This window comes from Hemicordylus capensis, chromosome 8 (assembly GCF_027244095.1).
Source record: "Hemicordylus capensis ecotype Gifberg chromosome 8, rHemCap1.1.pri, whole genome shotgun sequence".
NCBI lineage: Eukaryota > Metazoa > Chordata > Lepidosauria > Squamata > Cordylidae > Hemicordylus > Hemicordylus capensis.
In genome coordinates this window covers 32,450,619-32,478,323 of record NC_069664.1, presented here as the reverse complement: position 1 = coordinate 32,478,323, position 27,705 = coordinate 32,450,619, and the positions used below count along the sequence as shown (strand labels likewise).

The following is a 27,705-nucleotide window of genomic DNA, read 5'->3' as shown; positions in this document are numbered from 1 at the left end:
TGGGATGTAAAAGAGGTGGGCCCCCCCGCTCCTTCACAGCTCCCTGGCCACTCGCTACACCCCTGGGTGAACCCCCTTCATGCCAACGTTGCCAGAACCAGCAAAAAGGCCGGTGCAGAACACCGCCCCCCCCCCCAGGCCAGGCCTCACCTCTCTCGGGTAACTGGGAGACTGGCAGGCAGCTCTTCTCAGTCGTCCCCCCCACCCCAAAAAGGCTCCTGCCAGGCAGGTTTTGAAATGTCTCTTTTTAATAAAAAGGCACCTATAAAACAGGTCAATCAATACGTTACAGGCAGCACAGATACCCAAAAACAAGCCTAGAAATCATTTCAAAATAAAAACCAATAAGATGTCTTCACATATTGTATTTATATATTTATATTTATATATATATATATTTATAGAATGGTACAAAATGCATGGGTGGCAGCCCCCCCCCGCCCCCCGCCCAGGGGATGACAGAGAGCAGGCCGGTCCCCATCACCATCACTCAGGGCAGCATTTGAGATGGCTTGAAATGGTTCTCCCTAAGCCGGAGAGACGGACGGGCTGGCTGGGGCGAGACAGGCCCACTCACCGGGCAGCTTCAGCGGACACCCCACAGTGGAGAGCCCAGCCAGGAAGCACAAGCCACGAGACGTTCACAGCGCCGGCGGGGGGGGGGGGGGAGAGGGGGCTGCAGGGCCACCGTGCTGGTGAGGCGGCCAGAGGCTTCCTTCCCAGGTGTGCCGGCCACAGAGGGACACGGCCACCCCAGGCGGGAAGAGTTCCCTTTTATTTCCAGGACAACCAAGGTCCCCCTCTTCACCACTGTACCCCATTACTGAGCAGAGGCATATTGAAACCCCCCCCTCGCCACTTGCATTGCAGTGTAGTAGCCCCCCCCCCCGATTCCTCACTGCTGGGTGTGTGTGTGTGAGAAAGACGACACCCGCTTCTTGCTTCACTCCGTGCAACCCTTACTCGGGGTAGGGAAAGGACCATTCGAGGGCCCACTGGAGATGGAAATGGCACCAGCCGTGGTGACTTCACTGGCAACCCTTCACCCCTCCCGCCCCACAAGGGGTCAGCCACGGTTCCCACAAGCATGGTGCCAACGCCGTGCCCCTCCACAGTCAGCAATGGTGCCTTCGCTGCAAGGCCTGAAGCCTCCTGCGGCACAACCCTCGCCTCCCTTCAGCAAAGGGCAGGCAGGCAGGGGAAGCGCAATTCTGGCGGAGGGGCTTGAAGCACTGGGCAAAAGCATACAGGGACACGGGGGCCCGAGCGGGGGCCCTGCTTCTCTCGACCACCAACACATCTCTGAGACTTGGGTTTTCTGCTTATGGCTACCAGCGGAAATTACCGGGGTCCAGGACCCTGAAACCGAATCCCCAGGACACGAGGGAAGGCAGCAAGCCAGGGCTGAAAAGCCGCAGGAGCCTCCCGGATTCCAAAGGGTCCCTCTTGGCTGGGCACTCTCTGGCCTGAGCACCAACGCACCCAGGAGACCCCCCAAAGCCTGAGCCATTTCCCCCTGAGAGGGAGCAGGTGCTGGGGAGCCCAAGGCTGACCCCCAGCCCCCAGTTAGGGGTGTGTTTCCGGAGGGGGCGTTTAACAGTTGGGCCTGTCTGGAAGAAACGTTTCTGTGCAATCCATGAAGTGCAGGTGGATTCCCTCCGCTCATCCTTGGACGCAAAAGGAGAGCGCTCCCTCCTGCTACAAACACCTTCAGCATCCAGGCCAAGTCGGCTTCAGCCTGGCCCAACCGTTCCGGAAGCCCGTTCCTAAAAAGGAACCAATGCAGGCCCAGGAAGCCAAAGCCAGCGCTCTCTTAACTAGGGCAGGGTCACCCTCGCGACAACCTCCGCCCAGAAGCTTCCGGATCCATCTGCTGGCCCAGTTCTGCTCTTGCTACTCCCCAGGAGTAAAGGCGGAGATGGGGTGGGGGGGAGGAAGGCACGGATCTGCTCAGCTTGTGAGATTGTGTGGGTGGCAACTGCAGCCCGTCAAAAGCAGAGGGCCCAGAGGTGGCACTTCCCCACCCACCTCTCAGGGATGCCAGCAGGGAGGCATGAAGAAGAGGGTGCCCACTGCCTGGGGAAGGGAGCCGGGCTGCCCAAGCTGCTCCTGGCCTCCTTGGGGACTTCTTAAGGTCCTGGCAGACCCGGACAAGGGGGAGGGTGTGTGTGTGTGTGTGCGTGTGTGCGATTCCGGGCCATCTCGGCAGAGACCCTCCTGCACCCACCACGTGGCTGGTTGGCAACAGCCCTTGCTGGGCCAAGAGACCAGGCAAGCCGAGAGATCCCTGCCCCTCGTGAAGCCACCAGCCATCGGGGCAGGGCAGAGGCTGCTCCATCAGGGGTGCCCAAAGCGCGACCCCAACCCCCAGCTGCAGGCACCTGGCAGAGAGGCCTGAGGCACGCCCGGGCACCCGGCAGCCCACACCGCACTGCATCTTGCCAATGGGCTGTTGTCTGTCTCCTCCCTCTCTCTCCTTCAAGACAGGTATTGAGGCTTCTATTAAAACACAGAAATACAAACAATTGCAAGCCAGCAAGCACTTGCTGTGGCTTCCCCCTAACCCTATTTACAGCTTTTCCAAACCCTCTTGCACATTTTGGTTGCTTCTTTATTTAAAAAAAAAAGTGGGGGGGGGAGAGAAAGAAAGAAAAAGAAATTCACACTCAGAGGAAGAATCCAAACCAAACTCTGTGCCGCCCCCCCTGCCCCCCCCCGCCCCTCAGAAGGGCAGGTTGGCCATGCTGCTGGGTCCGGGGCCGTAGCTCATCTGGCTGTCCAGGGAGACGCTGCGCTGGCGCAGGGCGTGGGGCCCCATGAGGCTCTGCTGGGGCCCCGGGGGGCCCATGAGGGAGCCCTGGCTGGCCAGCAGGTGGGCCGGCTGGGCGTACCCCTCGCCCGAGACCGACAGGCTGCGCTGCTTGGCCTGCATCAGCAGGAAGTTCTGCTGGGCCAGGAGGCTCTGCTGCTGGGGCGGCGGCGGCAGCATCATGCCCTGGTGCAGGCTGTTGCCCATCATGGCCTGCTGGGGCGCCAGGCCTGTCCTGCCCAGCACGGGCACCTGTCCGGGGTGGCACATGGCCATGGCGCGCTGCATGCCCTGGGGGCCGGGCCGGGCCGGGGCCTGCTCCGCCATCATGTTCTGCAGGTTCATGAGGTGCAGGTTGGAGGGCGGCTGGGCCTTGGGCAGCTGCTGCCCCTCGCCTTTGGGGAAGTACTGCAGGGTGCTGCTGGGCTTCTCGGACGGGATGATGCGCGAGAGGTCGAACTCCGGGATGCCGGTGGGCGTGGGGCGGATGACGTCGCTCAGCTCCGGGTCGCTGAGCACCGAAGCCACCGAGGGGTAGGACTCGGGCAGCCGGCCGGCCAGGCGCTGCTGCTGCTGCTGCTGCTGCGGAGGCGGGGGAGGCGCTTGCTGCTGCTGCTGCTGCTGCTGGCCGGGCTGCGAGGGAGGCAGCTCTTCCGGAGGCAGGCCCAGGCCAGGCGGGTAGTGGGGAGGCCCCCCCGGCCCACTGGCGCCTCCTCCTGGAGCCATGGGCATGCCGCCGCCACCGCCGTTGGCCGGGGGCTGCTGGAGGCGCGGCGGGAACACCAGCTGGCCAGGAGGGCCGCAGGGCTGGCCGAGGGAGTCTTGGGGCCCGGGGGGCAGCAGCATCGGATTCTGGGGCGGGGCGCCGCTGTGCATGGGCATGCTGGCGCCCAGGGGGCCTGGCGAGGACAGGGTGGGGGCCGGCGGCTCGTGGGAGAGCGGCTGCTGTCCAGGAAGGGCCATGCCCATGGGGCTCTGCGCAGGAGCCGGGCCCAGGGAGTTCATGGCCATCTGGCTGGGCTGGGCCCCTCCCATGCCTGCGGGGGGAGAGGAAGCGCTCTTAGCCTGCAAACAGGAAAGCCTCCCACCGCCACCCTCGCCAGCACCGGAAGCCGGGCACATGCTGCTCGCCCCCAAAGACCGGCGGCTCCAGCCCCGCTGCCTCTGCCTCCTTGCACTCAAGGGAGCAACGAGAACAGCTCCCTCGCGGTTGCTGGCTGATGGGGGGTGGGGAGGAAAGGCCCTCCCCGCCATTGGACTGGCAGCTCCCTGCTGCCCCGACTCCCTGCCCCGCCCCACCAGTGCTGTCCTTGCTGGTGCCCCGATCCAGGTGGGGGTCCCCGGAGAGGCCAGGAGAGTGGCTCCGACAGGAGGCAGCAGCAGTGACCACGTAACCTGCCTTCAGCCCTCCAGCTGGTGTTGGACTACAACTCCCACCATCTCTGATTAGCTGGGGATGATGGGAGTTGTAGTCCACGTCCACAGCTGGAGGATCTGCCTTAGCCGGGGACTCCGCATTCCAGGAGGGGCTGAAGCTGCCCGAGAGCTGGGGGTGCAGGCAGAGGAACTCCCACCAAGAGGGCTCCAGACCCCGCAGTCTGCAAGCAGCCTTCTCTCTCACGCAAGGGCACAGCCCCCCCGCCCCCCCGCCAGCAAGACCTACCCGGCATGGCGCCAGAGGGCAGCAGCGGCCGGTCGGGGAGCAGCTCATCGTCGGACGTGGCGATGGTCTTGATGGCGTTGTGGTAGAGAGGGGTGGAGCTGGGCATGGCGTACTTGGACATCTGGGACATCATGAGCGACAGAGGGTTCTGGGACGGGGGTGGATCTGGAGAGGAAGGAAAAGCCAGCTTGGGGTTCAGGGGGCCACAGGAGCTGCTCCGAGGCCCAGGCGGAAGCCAACCTGCAGCTGCAGCAGCAGCAGGAGGAGGAGGAGGGCTCCCCCCACACCCCACGGCATGACCTGGCCAGGGGGCCCAGCAGCCCTGGATGCCAGCAGCAGCCTCGAGGGAGGGAGAGGCATGCGAGGGGGGGGGCAGACTCCACCAAACCTCACTCCCACCCACAGGCAAGACAGCTGACTGCAGAGGGAGGGGCTGCTCGAGGCCTGAGTCACATCAACTTCCCCCGTCTGAACAAGAGTCCCTACCAATTGCGTGATGGAAACACCTGGAGCTAAGCAGTAGCTACCCTCTGTCTGGAAGGTCTGCGTTACAAACAGTTCTCCATCAAAGACATCTATATGGGAGACTCCTTCGCTTCTAATGGATGCCACACTGTGTCTGGATTCCTATTTGCAGCCCCTCTCTCTCTCTCTCTCTGAGCTCACAGCCAAGCTCATGGACCAAGAGCACCGACTTCTGGAACAGACCCACCACCTCCCAAACCTTATGGGGTCAGGCAAGGGCCGGAAGGGATGGGGGAGAACAGCATCTGCCTAATGGCCCAGGATACCTGAAGGAGCATCTGCTCCCAAGGGTTTCTGCCTCAGAGGGGCCTTTGCGCTGTGTGCCGACATTTGAGCGAGGCTAACTGCCGTGCACGCAAGGCAGGGCCTTCTCTGTTGTTGCCCCCAGGCTCTGGAATGCTCTCCTGGCGAATGCCTGCTCTTTGACATCTGTGGCTGCTTTGAAAAACAACAAAATACCTTTTTATTTGTCCAGGCTTTTACCTCTTAAGGGCTGCAGGGCCTCTCAGCTCTCCTGCTTCCTTTTGTCTTTTTTATGGTGGTCGTTCTTTTGTTGTGTTATGGATTTTACTTTTAAACTGGTTTTAAGGTTTTAAATGTGATTTTTATGAAATTTTAATGTAAACTTCTGTAAACCACCTTGAGATGCCTTACGAAAGGCGGTATAAAAACTGAATAAATAAATAAAACAAACAAATAATGGCGAGACACACACACAGAGTTATGAATATATATATATATATATATATATATTCATAACTGGAGACCAAAAATGCAGTACACCGAAGCCAAGGGCTGGATCCAGCGCCTGGGAGGGATGGTTAGTTCTGGGTGCCAGCCATCAGCATGCAGCTAACCACCACCCTAATTCTACAGTGGCATTATTAATTATTGCTATTTATATTTTTATCCCACCCCATCTGTTAAGCTCTGGGCAGTTTACAACAAAACAAAACAAAAGCACAATTAAAGCCAGTAGCTGATGTTTGAACTCCAGCTGTTTTCTCCAGTACTTCCCCTTTGCCTGTTGGACACCAGATCACTGCATGATGAGGATTACAGATCACACTTTGGGAACAGGAAAGTCTAGGAGTTGCTTTTGGTGCTCACATTTCTCCTCACTTGCCAGACCCTCCGAAGCCTTTTGCCCACATTCTTAATGGGGACGTGGAACAAGCCCGGCCCCCAAGAGAGTCTGGTGATGCACCCAACCCAGCTTTCTCGCCCTTCGCCCGCACTTGTGGCCAAGCACATCCGGGATCCCAGCTGCAGCCCGCCCTGCTCTAGGGAGACCCTGGCCCAGACCCCCCCACAGGCCCCCGAGCCCCCCACGCCCCTTACCTTGCTCAAGGCTGCCCAGGGGTGCAGAGTTGCTCATTCCAAGGGCGGGCTTGTTCTGGCCAATCCCAGGGCTGGAAAGGGCGTTTTTGGGGGACGGCACCCAGCCCGGAGAGGACACTGCCATGCTCGGGGACTTGAGGTGGCCGGGGGAGCTGGTGGGGGAGCGGACGCTGAGCACAGAGCTGAGGACTTGAGGAGATTTGAGGGGGGCGCTGGGGGCTGGCAGGCTGACCAGGGCGGACGACGGCGTCTGTGGGGACTTGAGGTTGGCCGAAGGAGAGGTGCCCAGCGGAGAGTGGACTTGGCTGAGGGTCGGGGACTTGAGGCAGCCCACGCTGGGCGAGTTCATCTGCCCCATGTTGAGGGCCAGGTCCGAAGGGCGGCGGCCCAGGCCCCGTGCGGGCGCCTGGTGCAGGCTGGTGGGGGGCGCGTTGGTGGTGGGGGGCAGAGGGATGTGGCTGAGGCGGGTCGTGCTGCCCAGGCCGCCCTGCTCCGAGCCAAACATGTCGGGCGCGCTGCCCATCTCCTGGGGCACAGCCGGGTAGGGGCCCTGCACCGCCGGGAAGCTCTGCTGCCCCTGGTTGGAGAAGGGGGAGCCCATCATCATTTTGGGGGGGCCGCCGCTCATCATCGCCCCCGTGCCGTTGGGGGCACGTGCCCGGGCCATTTCCTCGGCGGGCAGCAACTCGGGGCCACGCATCTTCTGCGACATCAGCAGCTGCTGCTGCTGCTGGGGGGTCATCTGCACATTCAAGTTCATGTTCATGTTCATGTTGACGTTCATGTTCATGTTGAGGTTGCCGGGGCCCAGGGCCGGCTCCATCTCCCGCAGCGGCGGGCTCATCATGGCCCGCGAGCCGGCAAACTCCATGCCCAGCCCTTCGCCCGCGAACATGGCCGGCTCCATCTGCCGGTGGGCCTGCATCACGCGCTCCATCTCCACGCCCAGGGGCCGCTGCAGCCCCGCCTGGCGCTTCTCCAGCAGCTGCTGCTGCTGCCGCAAGATCTCTTCGCGGGCGCGCGGCGTCAGGAAGCGCTCCGCCTCGCCCGGCCCCGGCGGGTAGGGCAGGTTCCCCGGGGCAAAGTTGCCCGGGCCCCCCAGGGGCATGTCCTCGCTCCAGGCCATGCCGGGCCGCCCGGGGCGCTGCATGGAGCTCATGGGGCCCAGCGTCTCCAGGGGCAGGTTCTGCATCCCCGCAAAGCCCCGCGGCAGCTGGTTCCCGGGGAAGCGGGGCCCCGAGAAGGCTGGCCGCAGCTGCAGGGGCTCCTGCAGGGGCTCCATGGGCACTCCCCGCAGCAGCCACTGCTCGCCGGGCTTGCTGTGGTAGGGGGGCGGGGGCCCGCGCAGCATCATGCCCCCCAGGGGCTGGGGCAGCATCATGTCCGGCAGGGGCCGCGCCCCGTGCATGCCGACCTGCTCCTCCTTGCGGCGCTTCTCCTCGTAGTACTCCTCCTGCAGCTTGCGCCAGGCCACCTGCTCGGGCGTCAGGCTGTCCTGCCCCAGCCGCTGCATCATCAGGTTCATCTGCTGGCCCACGTCCAGCCCCGGGGGCACCGGCCCCTCCTGCTCCAGGCCGGGCCCCCCCAGGCTCTGGGTCTGGGAGATCATGGACTGCAGGGGCTCCTCGTACTTCTTCAGGCCCGCCCCGGGGGGAGGCGGGGCCTGGGCGGCCTGGGGGGGAGGCGGGGCCTGGGCGGGAGGCAGGGCGCCCCCCTCGCCCGCCTTGAGGAAGGGCTCGGCCTCGCTGCTGCGCAGCAGGAGGCGCTCAATGTCTCGCAGCGTCTGCAGCGACCTCTCCCGGTGTTCCAGCTGCTCCTTGGAGAGGCCCTCCGTGTTGAGGGGGTTGCGGGGGCCATTCCCTGCCGAGGGGGGCCCCGAGCCGGCGGCTTCCCCCAGCAAGCCCTCGGCAGTGCTGGCAGACAGGGAGCTGGGGGCGGTGGGCGTGCTGGGGTGGGTGCCGCTGGGGGCGGTGCTGCTGCTGCCGTTGCCCACCGAGTTGGGCGTCAAGTCCCGGCGGGGGTCTTCGGGAGCCCCCTCCTGGGGGAGGGCATTCACGGGCGGCGGCGGCGGCGGCGGCCCCTGGCCCAGACTCAGCGGTGGGGCTGCCGGGGGCTGGGAGGGCAGGGCAGGAGGTGGGGGCTGGCCCTGGGCCTGGCTGCTGGGAGGCACGGCGGCCTGAGACTGCGGGGTGCTGGCGGGAGACGGGGCAACCGGGAGCGGCTCGGGAGCGGCCTGCAGCTTCGGGACGGGTGCCTGCCAGAGAAGGACAGACAGTCAGGAGTGGGCGGGCGGGCCGTCAGAGGGCCCCATCCAGCCTTGACCCGCAGGGCCCAATACCCAGCATGACCCCCACCATCCGCAGCCCCTCCGGCTGAAAGCCCACCCTCTTGCCCGTGGCCCCCTCATACCTGGTCCAGCTTGGCCCGGGGCACATGCTGCTGGTGGTAGCCCAGGATCGAGTCCGCGCGGCCCTGTAGGACAGCCTCGGCGGCCCTGCAGTCCCAGAGAGAGTCACGGATCAGGGGCCTGCCCTACAAGCTCCCAAAGCCATTGAGCCGGGGCCCTGTGCCCCACGGATGCCGGGGCTCAACGGCCGAGGCCTGCCCCGCTGCCCTCTGGGAAGCACAGGCCCCCCGCATGCAGAGGCGCTTCCTCAGCCTCCGGCCCTTCCCAGACGCTGGAGGAGAGGCCAGCAGAGGAGAGGCCGGCTCTGCACGAGGGCAGCAGCCGCCTCCGCCGCCCTGGCAGATTTCCGGCTGCCCCGGGAAGCCGTGCTTCCGAGCACAGCCCAAGCCACAGGAAAGGCGGGCAGGGGGAGGGCGCCCGGTCCGTGGGCAGGCTCTGGGGCTTACGTGTTGGCGAGGTGGGTGGTGAAGACATAGACGAACTGCAAGGGCTGCTTCCCGCCCCCGCTGCCAGCATCCGGCCTCAAGCCGGGGGCCGTGCCGTGGGGCGTGCTGGAGGCGTTGCTCTCACTCAGGGCTGGCAGCGGATTGGGTCCCGGGCCCAGCTGCGAGGCCGCGGTCATCGCCGACTCTGCTGCGTTACAGTCTGCGAAGCAAGGAGAGCACCAGGGTGGGACCCGGAGCGGGGCTCAGCGGCGGGATCCCCACACGCTTGCTCCCCGCCATGGGGAGGGCCTGGGCAGAGCCGGAAGGAGCCCCAGCCAGTGGGGGGGGGGGTCTGCTCCTTCCCCACGGGGCCCTTGCGTTGCCTCCCCCCTCCGCTTTCCTCCAAGCGTCCAGCAGGTGACAGCACGCAACGGGAAACCCCAGCTCTGGCCAGCTCCCTTTGTGGGGCAGAGCACCCCCCTCCTGCACTGGGTTACTGCCCTCTGCAGAGCATGGAAGGCCCGATCCACTGCTCATCGGTCATGCGCGTGGCAGGGCTGCCGGCTCAGATTTCTGCAGGAGCCTCCTCTGGGTGGGCAACACCTTCCATGTGGTGTGGACAACTTCAGCCAAGGCAGCCCCTCCCGGCCTCAGGTGAGGTGGGGGGGGAGGAGAGCTTCTGGCAAAGAGGAGGTGGCCCCCCGGGGGGGGAGGGGGAGGAGGAGGAGGAAGAGGAGGGGGTGTGTTTTAATGCTCTGCTGGGAAGGGTGCAAAAGGAGTCCCAGGGCACCCCCCCCCCACACACACACCCGATCAGGGCTTCCTCCAGGAGGGGAGTAGAGGCAACTGCACTGCCCAAGTTCAGAACAGAGATTGCCGGGGGGGGGGGCAGGGAGAGAGAGAGAGAGAGAGAGAGTGTGTGTGTGTGTGTGTGTGACACAAAGGGATGCCTCAAGTCTCAAAGACAAATTCAGATCAGACTCACCGACAACAGGCTCATCTCCGCAGAGGGAGGTGGGGAGGGAGGAGAAAAGGAACCCTCTGCTGCCCCCCGCCCAGTGGCTTGAAAGGGAAACAGCAGCTCCCAGCTCAGAGAGAGAAAACTGGACGAGGGCGAGTTGGGGGGGCGAAAGAAAGAGACCCCCACCCAACCCACAGGCCTTGGCCTCCTGACGCTGAACAGGAGAAGACCTGCCTGGAATGGGGCTGGGGGGTCAGCGCAGGGCAGAAGCCCTCTTGCTCCCAGGGGTGGGGGTGGCAAGCCCCTCCTGCCCAAGCGCTGCTGCTGCTGCTGCTGTTGGGGGGGGGGCTCAGCCTGTGAACTGGGCAGGCTGGCGCTGGATCTCCCCTCGGCCCTGGACGTTTGCCGGATGTGGAAGCAACTTGTTTTGACTGAGTGTTTTATCTTGAATTGCCATTCTGGGTGTATTTATTTTGGCTCTGATGCGTTTGTAAAGGACTGTAAGCTGTCCTGGAGATCCATGCAGGGTAGATATTCATGGGTTAAAAAACCCCCCAAACCCCCATGGAATCCAAACCCGAAAGCTTGGTAGCTTCCCTGCAGCCAAGGGCTTCTGCCTGGGCTGGGCTTGGAGCCTGGTCTCTGGGTCCCTCCTAGCCCAGACCACTTCCCCAACCCCCTCACAGCCCTGGCTCTTTAAAACCCTCCCATGGAAAGAAGGAACCCAAAGCTGCCCAGGACTCCAAACCTGGGGACAGCACGAGGAGGAGGAGGAGGAGGAGGAGGAGGAGGAGGAGGAGGAGTCCGCCTTGTGCCTCGGACCACTCTGAGCAGAGTCCTGCCGGGCACAGGCTGAGCATCCACACCCCCCTTATCCACTGCCCCCGTGGGGACCAGAGGGGCCCCAATCTCAAAAACCACCCACCCAAGCAACACTCAAGGGGCAGGTTAAGCAACCATTTAAGCCCCACCGAGAGAAAACTTGGGTGCTGGAGGAGACTCCTGAGGACACCATGGAGAGCCAGGAAAACCAGCCATTGGATCACCGAACAAGGCAATCCAGGATTCCCACAAAGGACCAGGCTCAAGCTGCCATACTTGGGACACATGAGGCGAAGACCCAGCTCCCTGGAAAGGTCCATCATGCTGGGGAAAGCGGAAGGAAAGAGAAGAGGAGGGCGGCCGGCAGCGAGGAGGAGGGACTCGGTTAGGAGGGCCACGAAGGCACCCCGAGAGACCTGAAAGGCCAAGCTGAGGCCAGAGCGTCATCCTGGAGAGGATCTCTCTCGGTGGTCGCGAAGGGTCGACAGCGACGGGACAGCACACGATCAACCAATCAGAGCACCAGGGGCCCGTCCGCAGTGCGCGCGCACGCACGTGTACACACACACACACACACACACACACACACACACACACACACACACACCCACACCCAGAGACCCGGGGGACTCACTGTGGGTGCTGCCGAGGGGCTTGTCATCCTCCTCACTGTCGGGCCCGGAGCACCATTCGTCGCCACTGTAGGGCTGCTTCCGCTCCAGCACGCAGCGCCGCTTGCTGCGAGGGGCCACCTCACCTGCGAGGGGAAGACACGGCGTGAGCCTCCAAGGCCGAGCTCAGAGAGTGTGTGTGCGTGTGTGTGTGCTGTGTGTCCTGCTCACCTTTCAGCTCCTTGTCCAGGGAGGTGGCGGCGGCGGCGGCAGCAGCAGCGCCGGCTTCCCGCCGCTCTCCGGAGTCCCCAGAGACACTCTGCTCCCGCTTGACTTTGCCCTTCAGGGCCCCAAAGGTGGGGACGGGGGCCTGGCTGTTCTTCAGCCCCGAGCCACCGGGGGCAGGCTGGCTGGCCTTGCTGCCGCCGCCGCCATGGGCCCCTGCCCCCAGGCCCTTCGCACTCAGGCCGCAGGCGGGGCTCTGGCTCACGTTGTGGAGCTGGAGCTGGCCGCCGCCGCCGCCGCCGCCTGTCTTTCCATGGCTGGCCAGTTTACTGTCAGGGTGCATTGGACTAGCGGAGGCTTCCAGCAGCAGGCGACCCTGGAGGCGGCCCCAAGTCCCTGCTGCGGCTTCCCAGGCGGGGGGCAAAAGACCTGGAGGGAGGGAGGGAGGGAGAGAGAGAGAGATGAGTGGTGCCAGCCAGGGCAACGGGCACCAACCCCAGGCAGCCCCGGCCACCCCTGCAAACCAGCACTGCCCCCTGGAACCCTGAGACCCCCCTGCTCAGGAGCCCCAAGAACCCAGGAGGCCTAGGAGAGGAGAGCTGGTCTGGCGGGAGCCAGCAAGACCGGTCCCCTTGGCTAAGCAGGGTCCGCCCTGGCTGCCTGTGAATGGGAGACTGGGTGTGGGAGAGCACTGGGAGGGAGATCTTCCCCTCAGTCAGGGGATGGGGCCGCTCTGGGAAGAGCAGGAGGTTCCCAGTCCCCTCCCTGGCGGCAGCATCTCCAACGAGATAGGGCTGGGAGAGAGAGACTCCTGCCTGCAACCTCAGAGAGGCCGCTGCCAGTCTGGGTTGACAATACTGAGCTAGACAGACCAAGGGCCTGACTCTGTATACGGCAGCTCCCTATGTTCCTAGGATGCCGCAGCCTTAACGGTCCGCTGGCCCAGCCGAGGAAGCAAAAGGCCACACACACACACACACACACCCCGCCTGCGCTTGGATCTTGGCCGCGTCTCCCCTACGTCTAGCAGCCCAAGCCCTCCCCCCACCCCACCAGCTCTAGCACAAACGAGACCGAGCCACTCAGTCACCCCCCACCGCTGGGTCAGTGGCACCAGGGCGCATGTGCTGGGAATCCCCTCAGCGTGGCGGGGGCCATTCTTGTGCCTCCCCCGCTGTCCGGCATTCAGTAGCCATTTGGGATGGCTGCAGCCCAGCTGGCCGGCCAGGCACGGGAGAGGAACCCGCCCCCCCCCCCCCCGCAGGCCAGAGCCCCTGGCATTTGCCACGGCAGGATGGAGCAGCCGGGCACTGCCCCTGGAGGAAGGCCCAAGGCCCGGGGGGCCCACGCCCGGCTGCCTTGCAGGGCTCTCCCCCCTTTGCTCCCCAGAGCCCCTGGCCTCCCTCCGCCCGCCCCCTCGACAGGCTGCCCTTCGGCCTGGCTCTTTCCAGGAGCCTGCCGAGACTCCCGGGCAGGGCGGAGGGAGGGCCCAGACAGCCCTCTCCGGCCCCCCAGGGAAAGGCACTCTCAGGACATGGGGGGTGGGGTGGGGGGGCGAGAAGCAGAGGCAGCAGGGAGGAGGCAGCAGCTGCTGGTTGGCTGGGCGGGCAAGGAAGCCAGGCCCCCTGCCCTCAGCGGCTCCGGGCGGGCGGCACACACACTGGGCCTGTGGGACGTGCAGCTGGGCCACGCGGCTACTGCTAGCCAGCGCCCCCCCCCGGCCTGGCCCGTGCCCCTCGCTAACTAGCCAGCCATTCGCTGTTCCCGTCCTGCTCTGTGAAGGCAGAAACTCGCCAGACTGCGGGGTGTGTGTGTGTGTGTGGGGGTGCAGATCCGTGTCCTCCTCCCCCCCCCCCCCGGCAGCCTGCGAGGGACGCGGCGGAGGGGCCACTGTCCCTTTAAGTGTCCGCCCATGGCGCTGCCGGGCTTCGTCTCCGGGGGCCTATTAATAGCAGCTGGAAAGATCACATCACTCCCGGGATATTTATACCCCTCATTCCACACCAGGAGACATTTATTTCCATGCTGCCCAGCGCAGAATCCTGGAGGGGGCGGGGAGAGGCAAGGCCGGCCCGGGGGCAGGGGCACACCTGGAGTACCTGGCTGCCCCCAGCCCCCCCCGGCAAAGGGGGCTGCCCCAGCAGCAGGGCCTCTCCCGCCAGCCACCCTGCAAGGCACCTGCTGCTGCTGCCGCCGGATGCCCCCCGCCCTGCTGCGCACCCCGCCCAGAGCCAGCGCCTTCGCCTCCGCCCTCCTGCTCCGGATGCAGCAGCCTGGATCACAGGAAGCCCCAGCCTGAGCCGCAGAGCCGGCCCGGCCAGGGAGGCTGCCTCCTGCCTCCCGCCTGCCTGCCGCTCTTCAGGGTGACCGGCCTCATCCAGCCCCCGGCAGCCCAGCCCAGGATCAGGTTACAGGGCAGGCAGGCAGGCAGGCAGGCAAGGTGCGACCCCAGGACCTCTCCAGGGCCGGCAGCTCTGCAGCCTGGCCAGCACCAGCAGCGTCTCACCCAGCCCCAGCTGGCCAAGGCTCCCCGGACCCCTCCGGAGCTGGCCACGCCAAAGGGCAGCCCGCCACCCCCGGGCTTGGCCCGTGCCCAGCCTCCGAATGGAGGAGGACAGGCAGTGGGCCCTTGTGGGGGAGCGTTTTGCACAGGCTGAGGGCCACCTTTTCGGACCAGCTGGGGCTGAGAACGTGGCCTCCAGGGCCACGCCCTGGCAAGCGAAGCCGTGTTTTGAAATCTTTGCCCACTCTGGTCAGGCTGGAAGAGAATCACCATGAGCCAAGTTCTCTCTGGCTCCAACGTGTGAGCTGGGAGCGACCCAGAGACTCCTGCAAGGGTGACGGGACGAGCACCGTCCCGGTTCCCCACACAACTCTCCCAAAGCCAGGGCTGGGAAGAGCTTTCCAAGCTCCCGGGTGCCAGATTCCCACTTGGGAGAGTCCAGGTGCCAGAAAGCCAGCCCACCCTGGACCTGTGGCTGCTGCCGCCATGGGCCGCTCTCCCTTCGGTCTGCGGGGGGGGGGCATCTCCAAGGCAAAAAAGTGCCCCCCCAGCAGCCCCTGACCCCGGGAGGGAGGCGCCTCTGCTCCCGCCACTGCCTCCCAGCTCCTGGCAACCTCCAGCTGACACCCCCCTGGGCAGACCAAGCGGAAGGTGAAGAGTCCGGGGGTTGCTGCCAACCAAGTCTGCAGGCCCTCAAGAGAAAAGGCCGCCACTGCCCAGCCCGCCCCACGAAGCCCTGCACGCTGCCAGCGGGAGGGTCCTGGCCCCGGAAGAGCAGGGGCCCCTTTCCGCCTGGGCTGTTTGCCAGGGAGGCCGGCTGAGCTGAGGGCTGCCCAGGCCCACGCTGGGCCAGGAGGTCCCCAGAGGCTCCTGGGCGGCCACCCAGCCCACCCTCCCAGCGGCGGGGGGGGGGGGGGGCAAGCAGCTCGCACGTGTCCTGCCCCCAGAGGGGAGCTCAGGCAGCAGCGGCGGCGCTAAGTGAAGGAGCAGCGGGCGGGGACCCAGGCAGGAGGGGGAAGGGGGAGAAGCCACCCCCGCGGGCTTCCTGGTGGGCAGCCAGCTCCCTGACTCAGCCGGCTTGGTCACCTGCCATGCAGCATGGAAAACAACACGCTCTGTGCAGCCTGGCGGCGGCGGCGGCGGCGGCAGCAGCAGCAGCAAGGGGGCTCCTGGGGAGGGGGGCGGATCCTGCAGGGGCCTGGCATGAATGCTGGCAAGCGGCCACAGGCACCGCAGGGCACCGCTGGGTGCCAGCCAAGCCCTCCCGTGGGGGGGGGGGCGTGCTGATTCCCCAGGCCTGGCGGAGGCCCGGCTGCTGTGGCGGGTGGGTGGGGAGGTCACGAGCCCCCTCCTGGGCCACGGCCGGCCCCTCCCCACCTGTCTCTAGGGCTCCATTCCATTTGAGACGTGCCACGCCAACCCGGGCCCCCCCCATGACCCCGCAGTGGGGAAGGGCCAGGAGGGGTGGGCCACTCAAACAGAAAGAACCCCTCCCTCAGCAGCAAAGCAGGAGGGCCCCCAAGCACATATGGTGGGGGGGCGCCCCCAGCAGTTGCTGGCACAACCCCACCAGGAGCACCAGGAGCAGCACCCACCTCCCTGCTGCCCCACAGGACCGCTGCAATGGGGCCCAGGAAGCCGCTCCAGGCCTGGCCAAGGAAGGAGGAGCAGGGCGGGGGGGGGGAGAGGCCCCCCCTGCCCCGAAGCAAGGAGGGAGGAGAAAATGGCTGCTTCCTGGCAGGCGCCTCTTGCAGGCTGGAGCCTGGAGGTCTGGGAGCAATTTCTGCCTCCCACGTGCTGGGCTGAGTTTGCGCTGGGGGTCGAAGGTCGGTGCTTTTCCAAAGCACTCTGGGAAAGACGCCAAGTGGAGGCGGCTGCGGGACCCCCCCCCCCCGCGGCCCAGAGCAGGCGGAGGCTCCCCGGCCCCACGCTCTGCCCCCCCGCCCCCCCCCGGAGAGGCCTGCCAAGACCACAGCTCAAGGGGGCGCCCTCTCGGGGGAGGCGGGGGGTGGGGGGAGGGCAAGCAGCCCCCAGAAGCTACCCCGGAATCCTCTCCCCCTTTTGTCAGGCAAGGGGGGCACCGTGTGGGGCCAGCGGGATCGCCCCCTCCCCTCTGCAGACCTTCATGCAGCCACTCCCCACTTGCAGGAACAGGATCCCCCGGGCCCCGCGGGGGGGGGGGGCTCCAGGGACAGCCGTCCCACCTTCCACGGTGCAACCCACCCAGCCCCCCCATCACACTCCCAAGGCAGCCCCGACTGAGCCGCTGTGCCCCCCCCGCCCGCCCCCGCCCCCCGGCATCAGATCAGCTTCCTTCCTGCAGAGACGGAAGCAGGGAGAGCGCAGGGCTCAGTGGCAGGCCTCATCCTTTCCACGCTGAGCAGCCCCAGGAACAGGCCAGGAGGCTGCCAGCCTGAGCAGGCCGGGAAAGCCGCCAGGGCTCCAGGAGGTGGCCAGGCAGCCCCCCCCCGGCTCCTCTGTCCCCCCCCCCCCCCGCCGAACACGGCTCCTCTGCGCGAAGGGGCAGCAGCCACTCCCCCCCCCTGGCTTGCAGCTCTGGCCTGTCGGCCTCCAGGCCCCCCCCCGGGGCTGGCCCCTTCCCCACCTGCAGCCCCCTCCTCCCAGCTCAGCCCACAAGCCTCTGCTGCTCTTGGCCGCCATCCCCCTTCCCAAGGAGCCAGGCCCAGGCAGCAGCCCGTCGTCCTGAGGGGCACCCAAGGAGGCGCAGCTGCCTCTGCTTCCTGGCAACAGCAGCACCACCACTGCCGCCTCGGGAAGCTCCCCTCTTGCCCACGCTGCCTGCAGGCTGCCATTTGTCAGGTAGAGCTGCATGACAGCCTGCAGGCAGCACAGCACTTGGGGAGGAGAGGGGAGAGAGGAGCAAGCTTGGGCACGCCCCGCCCCCCCCCAGCCGCCGGCTGAGCCATCACTGGGTCTAGGGACGGACCCACGCCTCTCAGCTCCCCCAGCAAGCTCCCGTGAGTGTGCACGCAGGCTCAGACCCCCACCCCTTTACAGCCGGGCGAAGGACTAGAGGCACCAGGCCCGGCTTCCTTGGGCTGCCTTCGGGCTAGCCGGAGCGCCCCCCCCCCCCAGTGCCCGGGTGACACTGCTGGGTTGGACACGGACACTGATCCGTGGCGACTGGGAGCAGCCGCTGCTCAGGAGGCGGGGAGAGGGGCCCGGGCCCAGCTCAGCCCCTCGGAAGGCAGCTGCCCGCGCCGCGGCCCCACAGCCACCGCAGACCCAAGGGGGGCGCGGGAGGAGGAGGCCTCCCACGCAGCTAGCTGCCTGGGGCTCAGGGGAACCACCGCCACCCCCCTGGCTCGGCTCCCGGACACAGAGGGAGAGCCCCCTGGACGGACGGAGCCGCCTCGCACACGCTCTGCTTTACGGCAGAGGAGACCCAGGCCCTTCGCGGGCCCGGAAGGAAAGCCAGCCCAGCTGCAGACAGACGCTGCGGCCAGATCCAGCAGGAGCTGACCGGCGGGAGGGCAGGCAGTGCAGGCCAGCCCAGCCCCTGCTGCTCCCCACACTCACCCCGGGGGGGCACCCAGGGGCCACGGAGGACGGCCTGCGCAGCCACCCCAGGAACTGGCCCAAGCCCCGGAGAAAGAGGGGCCCTGCCAGAGCCCCAGGGGCTCCTCTGGCTGGGGGTGGCCTCCCCTGGCGGGCCCAGCAGGCCAAGGCGCACACCCGCTCGGCCCCCCAGCCCGCCCTGCTGCGGCGGCACGAGGAGCCCCCTCCTCTGCAGCCCAGCCCTTGGGCCGCGGTCTGCTCTGGGTCCGCACTGCTGACTGAATGAGGATGGGGAGGAAGGAACGGCTGGGGGGCGCACAGAGAGAGAGAGGGGCAGGGCCCTGGAGCCCACTGTGGCCTCAACTGCCGGCCCCCCAAGTATCGCCCTGCAGCGGTTCCTCATTCCAGCAGTGCCTGCCTCCTGACCCACAGAAGATGCACGCCTCAGGTGTGGGGGGGAGGAGGAGGGAAGACGCTCTTTCAGCCCCCACCCCACCCCCGCGCACGAAGGCCTGCACCCCCCCTGCGCATGCTGCTCTCCTGATCAAAGAGGAGGGAGGGAGGAAATGGACACACCGTGCCGGGGGGGGGGGTGTCTTGAGCCGCACTCTCCTTCCGGGGCAGCGGTGTGCAAGGCCCAGGACTCGGCTTCCAAACTTGGGCCTTGGAAGCCACTCCCCCGGAAGAAGAACACGACTCGAAAAGCGTGTGTGTGTGTGTGTGTGGGGTCTACTCTTTAATGAGCGGCCATTCCTACCTGGAGGGGGGGTGCTTCCCCCTCCCGTGTGCCTCTTGCAACCAAAGCACCTCCAGGCTCAAGCCGGCCTCCCCAAGCCCAGGTCCCCAGGTGTCACTGGACGGCAACTCCCAGCCAGTGCTCCCTCTAAGAGGGCTTCCCAGATGTTGCTGACTACAACTCCCATCACCCCCAAGCAAAAGCCAGTGCAGCAGGGGATCCTGGGACTCCCTCTGGGAGCCGAGAGCGAGGCCGGCATGGGGAGCTGCAGCCGGACCAGCCTGACTTCGGGGTCCTGGCAAGAGCCAGCTGCAGCTGCCAGCCGGGAGTGAGTCCCATTCTGGGCGGCAGGATCAAGGCGGTGTTGCTGTGCCCCATTCAGAGTGGGGCCTTCCTGACTCAACCTGAGGGGGATCTCAAATGAACCGAGCGGGCATCAAGAAGCCCCTGAGTTTTCTCGCGCCCGCCTTCCCGGGAACACGGCTGCCAATGCCGGTTTCTGGAGCCCAAGCGGTGCCCTCCCAGCAGAGCGGCTTCTTCCAGTCAGGGATGGGCTCAGTGGGGCAGGACGAAGGAAGCCGGGAGCCAGGGCAGCCCAGTCCCCAGAGGACCGAGCCCTGGCCCAGACCCCCCCCCCCCCGCTCCTCCTCCAGGGTGGTGAAAAGAGCGGCCTCTGGGCCAGTGTCCATTCACAAGGCGGACCTAGGCAGAGCACCCCACAAGCGCCTCTCTCTTCGCCGGCTGGATGCTCTGACAGAGGCCTCACGTTCTCTCACCCGCCCGCCCACGGATGGCCCGGTCAGACTGAAGGCACCCCCATCTGGAACTCCCCCCCACCCTTCTCAGTTCAACAGAGGGCTAGCACCGTCTCCTTACAAGAAGGGGGAGTGAGGGGAAGGAGCCACACGCTCTCCCATGAACACGATGGCGAGGAGGAGAACCGAATGGTTATTTCAACAAGGCTGGTACTACCAGGAAGCAAGGCGGTCCCACTCCTGGCTCTCGGCCTTCCCAGGCTTGGGCTGCAGATTGGTCCAACCTGCCTGGGACGCACCGGACTCGGGGGACGAGGGCAGAAGTGCTCTGGCGGAGACAGCCCACAGCGGCCTCAACAGGGCTGTTGACCAGGCCTGCCACGCCGCCCTCCAGAGGATGCCAAGGAAAGACGGAGGCCTCTCTGTGCTGGCCCCGGCTTCCTCTGAGCCAGACGAGGCACACACAGCGCCTGCCCAGCAGAGGACGGGGGGCAGGGGTCATCTCCCGGGAGCCCCGCGAGGCTCGGCTGTGGGGAAGGAGGGGCGCTGAGCAAGCTTGCAGGCGTGGTGGGATGGATGGCCTTACCCGCCCTCGGTGCATTTACAATGACCTCAACAAAAGGGCCAGCCAAGCAGAAGGAGAGAAGCAAACTTTCAGGACGGGCACATCTGCAGAGAGGAAGGAGACGGGAGAAGCTCCCCGGCCCCACTCCTGCTCTCGCAGTATCATCTGCCGCTTGCAGAGGCAAGCACGTTCCTCTATGGAGCTGCACAGGTGTGCACACAGGTGTGCCTCAGGGCAAACAGGGCAGCGAGGGCTGGAGCAAATGCCCAGAACCAGGGTCAGCCCACCAGGCAAGTCAGGGGGTCTGTCTGTGTGTGTGTGTGTGCGCACACGCACACAGCCCGGCCCATCCCGCCATCAGCAAGGACCACAAGGAGCCAGCACAGGCCGAGTCCGGGTTGGGAGAGCAAGAGGCTCCTCTTGGAAGCTCAGCCTGGCAAGGCCTCATGTGACCACAGGTGCTGGGACCCCAAGGAGAGGCCGGGAGGGATGGCAGCGCGTCCGCGAGGGCTCCAAGGAGCTGCCGGCCCACAGCCCCCGCCCCGCCCCCCCCGGCTGAGGAGGGGGCTGCCGCCCAGGCCCTGCCCAGGCCCACCTGAGCTCGTGGCCAAAGCCCCCCCCCCCAGCACTCCCCTAGCTCTGCTGCCCATATCTGCCCAAAGCCCCCCCCTAGCTCTGCTGCCCATATCTAGAGGGCTGCCCCCATCGCAAGACTAGGGGCATGTCCCCCCCGCCCCCGCCTCCATGACCTGGCTCCCCACTCCACATCGAGAGCAGCACCTGGAAATGGGGGGGGAGCCTCATGCCCCCCTCCATTCTAGTCTTGACCCTTCCAACTAGGACCCCCCCTCATAAACACACACACACACACACACACACACACACACACACACACACACACAGAGAGCGCGCACTATTACTGGCATTTCCTCCCTCCAGAAGAGGCTGTAAAATTTCCCAAGTGCAGCCAAGGATTGGGGGGGGGGGAGGAGGAGGCTCAGCTCATTAGCAGCTGCATGGGGAACCCTGGAGCAGGCTAGGAGTAGGGCGGAGGGGGGGGCGGTGGGGGGGAGGCAGCCTCCTAATGCAAAACAGTTCAGGCCTGGGAGAGAAAACAAGAACCAGGCATCCCGGCCGGGCGCTTGCTCACTGGCCTGGGCTCCACTTCAAGCCCCCGTTCCAGGATCCCCCCCCCCCGCCGCCGCCGCCCCGCTCGGCCTGGCCTCCACGCAGACACACTGGCCGGCCCGAGATGAGCTGGCACCAGCCAGAGGAAATTCCTGCTCTGTTGCTTCTGGCAGCCGCCCGTGCTGGGCCTGGCCACGGCCACAGCCACTTGGAAAGCAGCGACTCAGCAGTTCTCTTGCCATGCAATGGGCCGGCTCCAAGCCCCACACGCCCCCCTCCTCCTCCCCCCCACCCGCCGACGCCATCCCCTCCTGCCCCCTCCCCACTCGCCCCCAGCAGCGACTCCCACAAGCAGCAGCCGGAGTCTCCTGGGAACCCCCCACCCCACCCCAGCAGGCCGGCCTGGGAGCCTCAGGTGGGAGGGCAGCAGGGGCTGGCTGGGCGGGGGGGGGGCTTAGCAGCAGAGAGGGCGGAGGAGGAGGAGGGAGGAGTTCAGCCGAGGCCACCACTAGGCAGGCAGGACACAGGGTGCTTTCAGCCCCACTGACTGACCCACCACGGATGCCCAAGAGCTGACTCCAACTGCCCAGCCCCACACAGAGAGGCGGGCACAGCAGACCCCATGCACACGCTGGCCGGAGAGAGGCAGCCTCCCTTCGGCAAAGACCACCGTGCCCACGCCTTGGCGCGTTTGCTCGGGCAAGCCCCTTCCCCAGGGCAGGCGGGCCCGGGACCAGGGTTCCCTCTAAGAGGGGTTCCCAGATGCTGTGGACTACAACTCCCAGAATCCCCAGCCAAAGGCCGTTGCAGTTGGGAGTGCTAGGAGTTGTAGCCCACAACATCTGGGCACCCTTCTTACAGGGCACCTCCTGCCTGGGACCTCCCTCCCCACCCCACAAGGGCCAGGCTCAGTGCTCGCTCACCTCTTGGGGGACCCCAAGGACCCCCTGAAGGGCAGGACAGCCTAAGCCAGGGCTCTCAAGGGAGGGTCCCCGGAGGCTGTTGGACTACAGCTCCCATCACCCCAGCGGCAATGGGTTGGGGAGCATGGGAGTTGTAGTCCCTCTGGGGACCCTGCCTGGAGAACCCCCCACCTAAGCCAAAAGCCAGGAAGCCTTCCAACTGCTGCCCTCCCCAGCCGGCATGGAAGCCGGCCGGCGTCCACAGTCGGGTCCAGATGCTCCCCCAAATCGCCTCCTGCCTGGGCTGCTGGCCTGGAGAACGTGAGGGACAAGCGTCCAGGCGAGAGTCAGGCCCCCTGCTTTGGGCCAGCCCAGATCCAGGGCGCATGTCTAGCAGCCAGAGCAGGACCACAGGCAGGCTCTGCCCTCCCTCTACACACGTCACAAACATCCGCAAGGCTTGCCTCAGCACCATCCAGCCAGAGGTGTGTGTGTGTGGGGGGCAAAGGAGTGGCCCCAATCCCCTCCCAGCTCGAGACAGAGAGGAGCACCAGGAGCACCTCTGGAAGGCGGTGGCAGAGCGGCCAGCCCCCACCCGGGGAGCAGTCCAGCGAGAGACCCAGCCCCAGGAGACCAGGGCAGAGTGCCGGGCCCTTCTCCCTTGAGAACCAGGGCAGGGCAACCAGCAAGGGGGCGGCAGGGGTGTGAGTGTGCGCGCTCCCTGCCCCTGGGGCCCTGAAGCAGACCACGCAGCCAGCTCCTAGGCTCCAAAAGCCACGACAGCCACAGAGAACAAGAGCAGCCGGGCCAGCTGCTGCCACGGCCTCAAGAAGGGGCCCTTCTCGCCAGCCATGACGGCACCCCTTTGGCCAAGCAGGCTTCGGCCCTCTGCCACCATCCCATACAGATCCCAGGAATCTCCGCTTTGCACTCTGGACAAGCTCAAGGCAGGGAGGTCGGAGGCACCCTGAATGCGTAGCCACCCTGAGCGCCCTGCCTGTGCAGACGACCAGCCTGGGCCCCCAGACCTGCTCCTTGGCCCCCTCCCTCCCTGCCAGCAGCAGAAGCCCCTCTGAGGCACAGCAGGAGAGAGGCGCACAGGCCCCAAGCAAAGCTGGAGGGAAACTCCAGGTGACTGCTCCAATGTGTGGCTGTTCCAAGCAGCTAAGAATCCAGAAAGGCTGCCTGCCCTTGCCATGCCTTGATCCTGAGACTCCGGGGGTGTGTGTGTCTTGGGACAAGGTGGGGGGGGGCAGGCAGAAAGGACTAGGGAGGCCAGTCATGAGGCGGGGGGGGGGGAATCCCCTGCAAGTGGCCAGGCAGAGTCAAGAAGAAGAGGGATGGTTCTCCAACAGCACAGTCACACCTGGGCACGCAGGTGGGAGACTTCTGTGAAACTCCACGCAAGGCTGGCGCAAGGCTGGCACAAGGCTTTAGTAGCCAGTGGCCACTGGAGCCCCTGGCCAGTCCCTGCAACTCCCCCCCTTCCCCATCACCTCCTGCAAAGCAGCAGCCGCCGCCTGCAGGCCACCTCCACAGGGCCACCCACCTCCTTCCTCTGCCAACTGTTTGCAGTGAGAAAAAAGCTCGGTGCCACCCTCTCCTTGTGCCAAACTGCAACTTGTTCTCATAGCGAAGCAGGGTGCCAAAGCAGGGCGAGGAGAGGGGCACTTGCCGTGGGCACGGCAGCTGCATGAGGCAGCCCTGGCTCCGTGGGACAAGAGCCCACTTGCCCGACCAAGAGGCCGCCGCACCACTCACTCTTCCAACTTCCACAAACCAAGCCACCTTGGGCCCTACGGGGCGGCGGGGCAAGGCGGCAGCTCACAGAGCTGGACCCTCAGTGGCACCCATTCCCCTGCTGGGGAGGGCAGCAGCACAGCACAAGAGATCTCTTCCCAACAAAAGATCCCTGAACCACATGGGATCCAGTTAGCGAAAGCCACCGCAGGTGACAGCTGACAGAGCTCTTGCCAGTGGCGGGACGCCAGCGCAGTCCACAGAAACATCTCCCCACTCAAGTGCAACATCTGGAAAGACAGGGCTGCCGCCGGCCCACATGTGGACCCCCGAGGTCCTCCTCCCCCCCCCGCTCAGGGCCAGACACAAACCCACAGGCACCCTGGCATCTGCAGGCCGCTAGCAACCTGGGGCCACCACCGCGGGCACTTGGATCCACAGCAGCCGGGGGGGCCCACAAGCCACTGGCTTGTGCTCAACGCCCGGTAAGCCACCGAGGGGCCCGCACTCCGCCAGGCATCGCCTCCCCGGGGTCGGGGGAGCCCCCGACCGAGCCAGCTGCCCGCCAGACTCCTCACCTGGGCCAGCGCTGGCTCCGGAAGCCCCGACCAGGCGGCGGCTGGCAGGCAGGCAGGCGGGCGGGCGCGCGCTGCTGGGGCGAGTGCCACCACCAGGGCAGGGCAGGATCTGGCGGCGAGGCCGAAGGGCCGGCGCCTTCCTGCAGGCAGAGCGTGCTGCGGAGTGAGAGGCCGGCCGGAAGGCCTACGCCCGCCCGCCAGGCAGCCGGCAGCGGCAGCCGCCCAGCCCGAGGCCCGCACGGTGACAGCCGCGGCTGCAGCGGCGCCTGCCCGGACCGAACAATGACCCGCCTGGCCGGCCGAGCTTACCTGCTCAGGAGCGGAGATCGCCGCGGGGCTGGCCCATGCTCGCGGCGGCGGGAGGAGGGCGGCGGCGGCGGCGCTGCTGCTGCTGCTGCTGCTAAAGCCTTCGGGGCGCGGGCAGGACGCGCGGCGGCGGCGGCGGCGACTGGCTGCTCGTCGTCTTCCTGCTGCTGCTGCTGCTGCTGCTGCTCCTCTTTCGCTCTCACTTGCCGGGCCTGGCCCTGGAGGGGGCCGTCGGCGGGCACCCTGAAGCTCTCGCGCCGCCCCTCCGCGCCGCGCCCGAGCCGGCCTCGCCCTCCACTGAAGCCGGTGCCAACGGGCAGCGCCCGCCGCCGCCGCGTCCGCCTCCCGCCGCCCGCCGCAGACTGCTCATTTGGGGGAAAGAGGAGCGCTCGCTCCGCTCCAGACGAGCAGCCACTCCAGGCAGGCGCCGCCGCCGCCGCCGCTGCCACTGCCGCCGTGTCAAAATAAGAGCCGCCTCCCTCCTCCGCCTCCAGGTTCCGCTCCGCCGCGGCCTCCCAGCGGCCTGTCGGAGACCAGCACCTGGCTGGCGGCGGCGGCACCAAGGAGGGCTGGGCTGGGCGCGCCGGGCGGGCAGGAGAGCTCCGCGCCCCCCTCGGGCTAGCCCCGCGCGCGCCCCGCGCTGCGAAGCAAGGCGCCGCCACGCGCCCCCCCGACGGGCTGGACGTAGCATCGCTGCTGCTCGGGCCTGCCGGAGTCTGGGGCTGGCTGGGGCCCCGGGCCAGGTGGGCGCCCCCCGGCTTCCAGAGAGCCGCCTCCGAGCCGCCCAGTCCCAGCCCGCGAGCGAACCGAGGAGCTCACGACGGGCAGGCGGCAGAAGCCCGGCGGCGGCCCCCAGAGAGGTAGCTAAGTCGGGGCTCGCCGCCGCGGTTGCCTAGCCTCAGAAGCCCAGGCATGAATGACTCAAGGAAGCGAGCCAAGCCACGTGCCGAAGGAAACCCGTGAGGCGGCGGGGGGCCCACCTCGGTACCCGCCCGTTGCACTGGCCACCAGAGTGGATGCACGTGCGCGCGCGTGGGGGGGGCGGGGGCGGATTGGGCTGCTGTGGAACAGGCCGGCGGTGCACATCGAGCCCCTGGAGAGCCCTTGCGGGGCAGCGCGCACATCGCGAGGTCCTGCATGGGCGGAGAGCCGGCGGCGCTGCCTGGAGAAGGCGCGGCCGTCCTTTTCAGCCACCCCTCCGCGCAGGAGACATACACCCCACAACGCAGGGCGGCCTTTTCCCGACTCCTCGCTCTGAGGGTGCGTGCCCAGGGAAACTGAGGCAGGCGGCTCATCGCGCGGAGGACTCGCGTGTCCCCGGCAGCGGCCAGTCCGGGCCTGACGGCTCCCTCCCCACCGCCCCCCCTCCTCTTCTGACTCCTTTTCTTCTCCCGCCCGGGTGTGTGTGGGGGGGGGGAGGAGTCCCCGTCCTCTCCCTCCCCTTCCTCCTCCCCCTCCTCGCAGGCTTCGGCCCGCGCAACGCTTGGCAGGAGCTGCTGGGACTCTTATCCTGACAGGGCGCCTCCCTCCCAGGTCGGGGCCCGGAGACGTCGGCAAATCAGGGCCAGTCAAGCGGGCGGCGGGCGCCCGCAGCTGCGCTCTCCTTCGGTGCGCTGTGCATCGAGCCAGCCGCGGCGGCCGCGGAAAAGCAGCAGCAGCAGCAGCAGCAGCAGCAGCGGGAGGTGCCGTCTTCCCGGGGTGGGGGTCTGCGGGGCGGGGCGGGGGCACCCCGCAGGCGGAGCGCCTGCTCTGCAGTCCTTGGCTTCGGGTCTCGCCCGCCCGCTCAGCGGTGCGTCCCGGCCAGGCTCCTCCCCGCCCGCGAGCTCCCGCAAAGCACTTCCAAGGCGCGGGAAGGCTCGCTGCGTTCCCGCCGACGGCGCCAACCTGAGTAGACCGCAGCGGAGTACCAGGAGAAGCGCTCCGCCTGGCGGCCGAGCGCGGACCTGCTACCTGCTTCCCTCTCCCGGGCGGGCATCCTGTCTGTAGGAGCCCCCGACCCGCGCACCTGTTGCAGATTATGCCTAAGCACTAGTGTGGAGTGAACCAGTGTGCCTCTGAGCATGGGCAGAGCTCCTCTGTGACATCACTGAGGAACACACCTGGGCCAGACTGCAACTCTCCCTTTGGAAAGGGCATCAAAAGTGAGGGGAACCCCTTCTGGCCCCTCCCCTCAAGCGCCCTTAGCTTCTCTCTTGTCCCCTGGAGGAGGGGATTTGTGCCTGTCCCCCTCCTCCCGAGACAGTTTGCTACCCCTTGGCTGTGTTCAGTGGTCCCTCTCATTTCCCCCCATCTCTGGGCGGAAGGAGTTTTGTTGCAGGCGGCAGCAGCAGCAAGGCAGTGTGTGCATCCAGAGTGGGGCCTTCCCAGTTCAGCCTGAGCGGGCTCGAAACTGAACGGAGCGGACATCCCAAGACTTGTGAGCGTGTGCACGCCTTAGAGGGAACCATGCCTGTCTAAAGTGTGCACGTGCTCACAAGTCTCTGGATGTCTGAGAATTTTAGATCCCACTCAGGCTGGCCTGGGGAGGCCCCACTGAATGCACACGGTGCGCGCACACACTGCCTTGCTGCTGCTGCTGCCTGCAACAAAACTCATTCTGCCCAGAGATGGAAAAAATGAGCGAGAGAGAGAGAGTGTGGGGGTGGGGGGAGACGGGCTGCAGCATGCAAGGAAGCATGCGGAAGTGAGTGGCAACTTGGGAAGGGATCCATTGGAACCTCACGGGAAGCCCGAGTTCCCCAGCTGCAGAGGCCCAAGACCTGCTTTGGGGCCCGGGGCCCATCTCCCCCGAGTCAGGGTCAGGGCCCTTGGAAGCTCGCACGCTTGGGCACAGGTTGGAGTGGCTGGTCGCAACAAGCGCGGGGGGGGGAGGCAGCTCTACCTGACCCATGGCCAGCCTGCAGGCAGTGTGGCGCTCAGGCGGGAAGAGGAAGGGGAGCAACCCGAGCTGCTGCCCCCAGCCCGCACCTGCCTCTCCGGGCGGCCCTCCCGCTCGGGGCTGCAGCGGCTCCCCCACAACCTGCATGGAAAGGAAAGAGGAGGCCAGTGGGTGCCTTCAGGGTGCGAGCAGCGTGTTCCCATGGCAACAGGAGGATTCGGTGGAAGGAGAGGGGGATGCAAATGGGATGATGAGGTGGGGGAGGATGCAAAAGGCCTGGCGGGGCCAGAGAAGAGCCACCCGCAG

At 66.4% G+C, this 27,705-nt stretch overlaps 1 protein-coding gene across 3 annotated transcripts in view; it reads right to left on the bottom strand.

Annotated features, from left to right (window-relative positions):
- Positions 1-232: 232 nt before the first annotated feature.
- Positions 233-27,705, bottom strand: part of BCL9L (BCL9 like) — a 32,416-nt gene continuing 4,943 nt past the window's right edge. Inside the window, exons 1-8 of one of the 3 annotated variants that reach the window (XM_053269699.1) lie at positions 24,525-25,100; positions 11,796-12,218; positions 11,588-11,710; positions 9,192-9,390; positions 8,748-8,832; positions 6,339-8,592; positions 4,473-4,637; positions 233-3,846 (exon numbers count right to left, since the gene is read on the bottom strand). In XM_053269699.1, coding sequence (XP_053125674.1) covers positions 2,723-3,846; positions 4,473-4,637; positions 6,339-8,592; positions 8,748-8,832; positions 9,192-9,390; positions 11,588-11,710; positions 11,796-12,132 — 4,287 coding nt within the window. In that variant the 5' untranslated portion in view covers positions 12,133-12,218; positions 24,525-25,100 and the 3' untranslated portion in view covers positions 233-2,722. Of the gene's footprint in view, positions 3,847-4,472; positions 4,638-6,338; positions 8,593-8,747; positions 8,833-9,191; positions 9,391-11,587; positions 11,711-11,795; positions 12,219-15,887; positions 16,093-24,524; positions 25,101-27,705 lie in introns of those variants that run through there. The other 2 variants (XM_053269702.1, XM_053269701.1) reach the window with 2 other exon arrangements.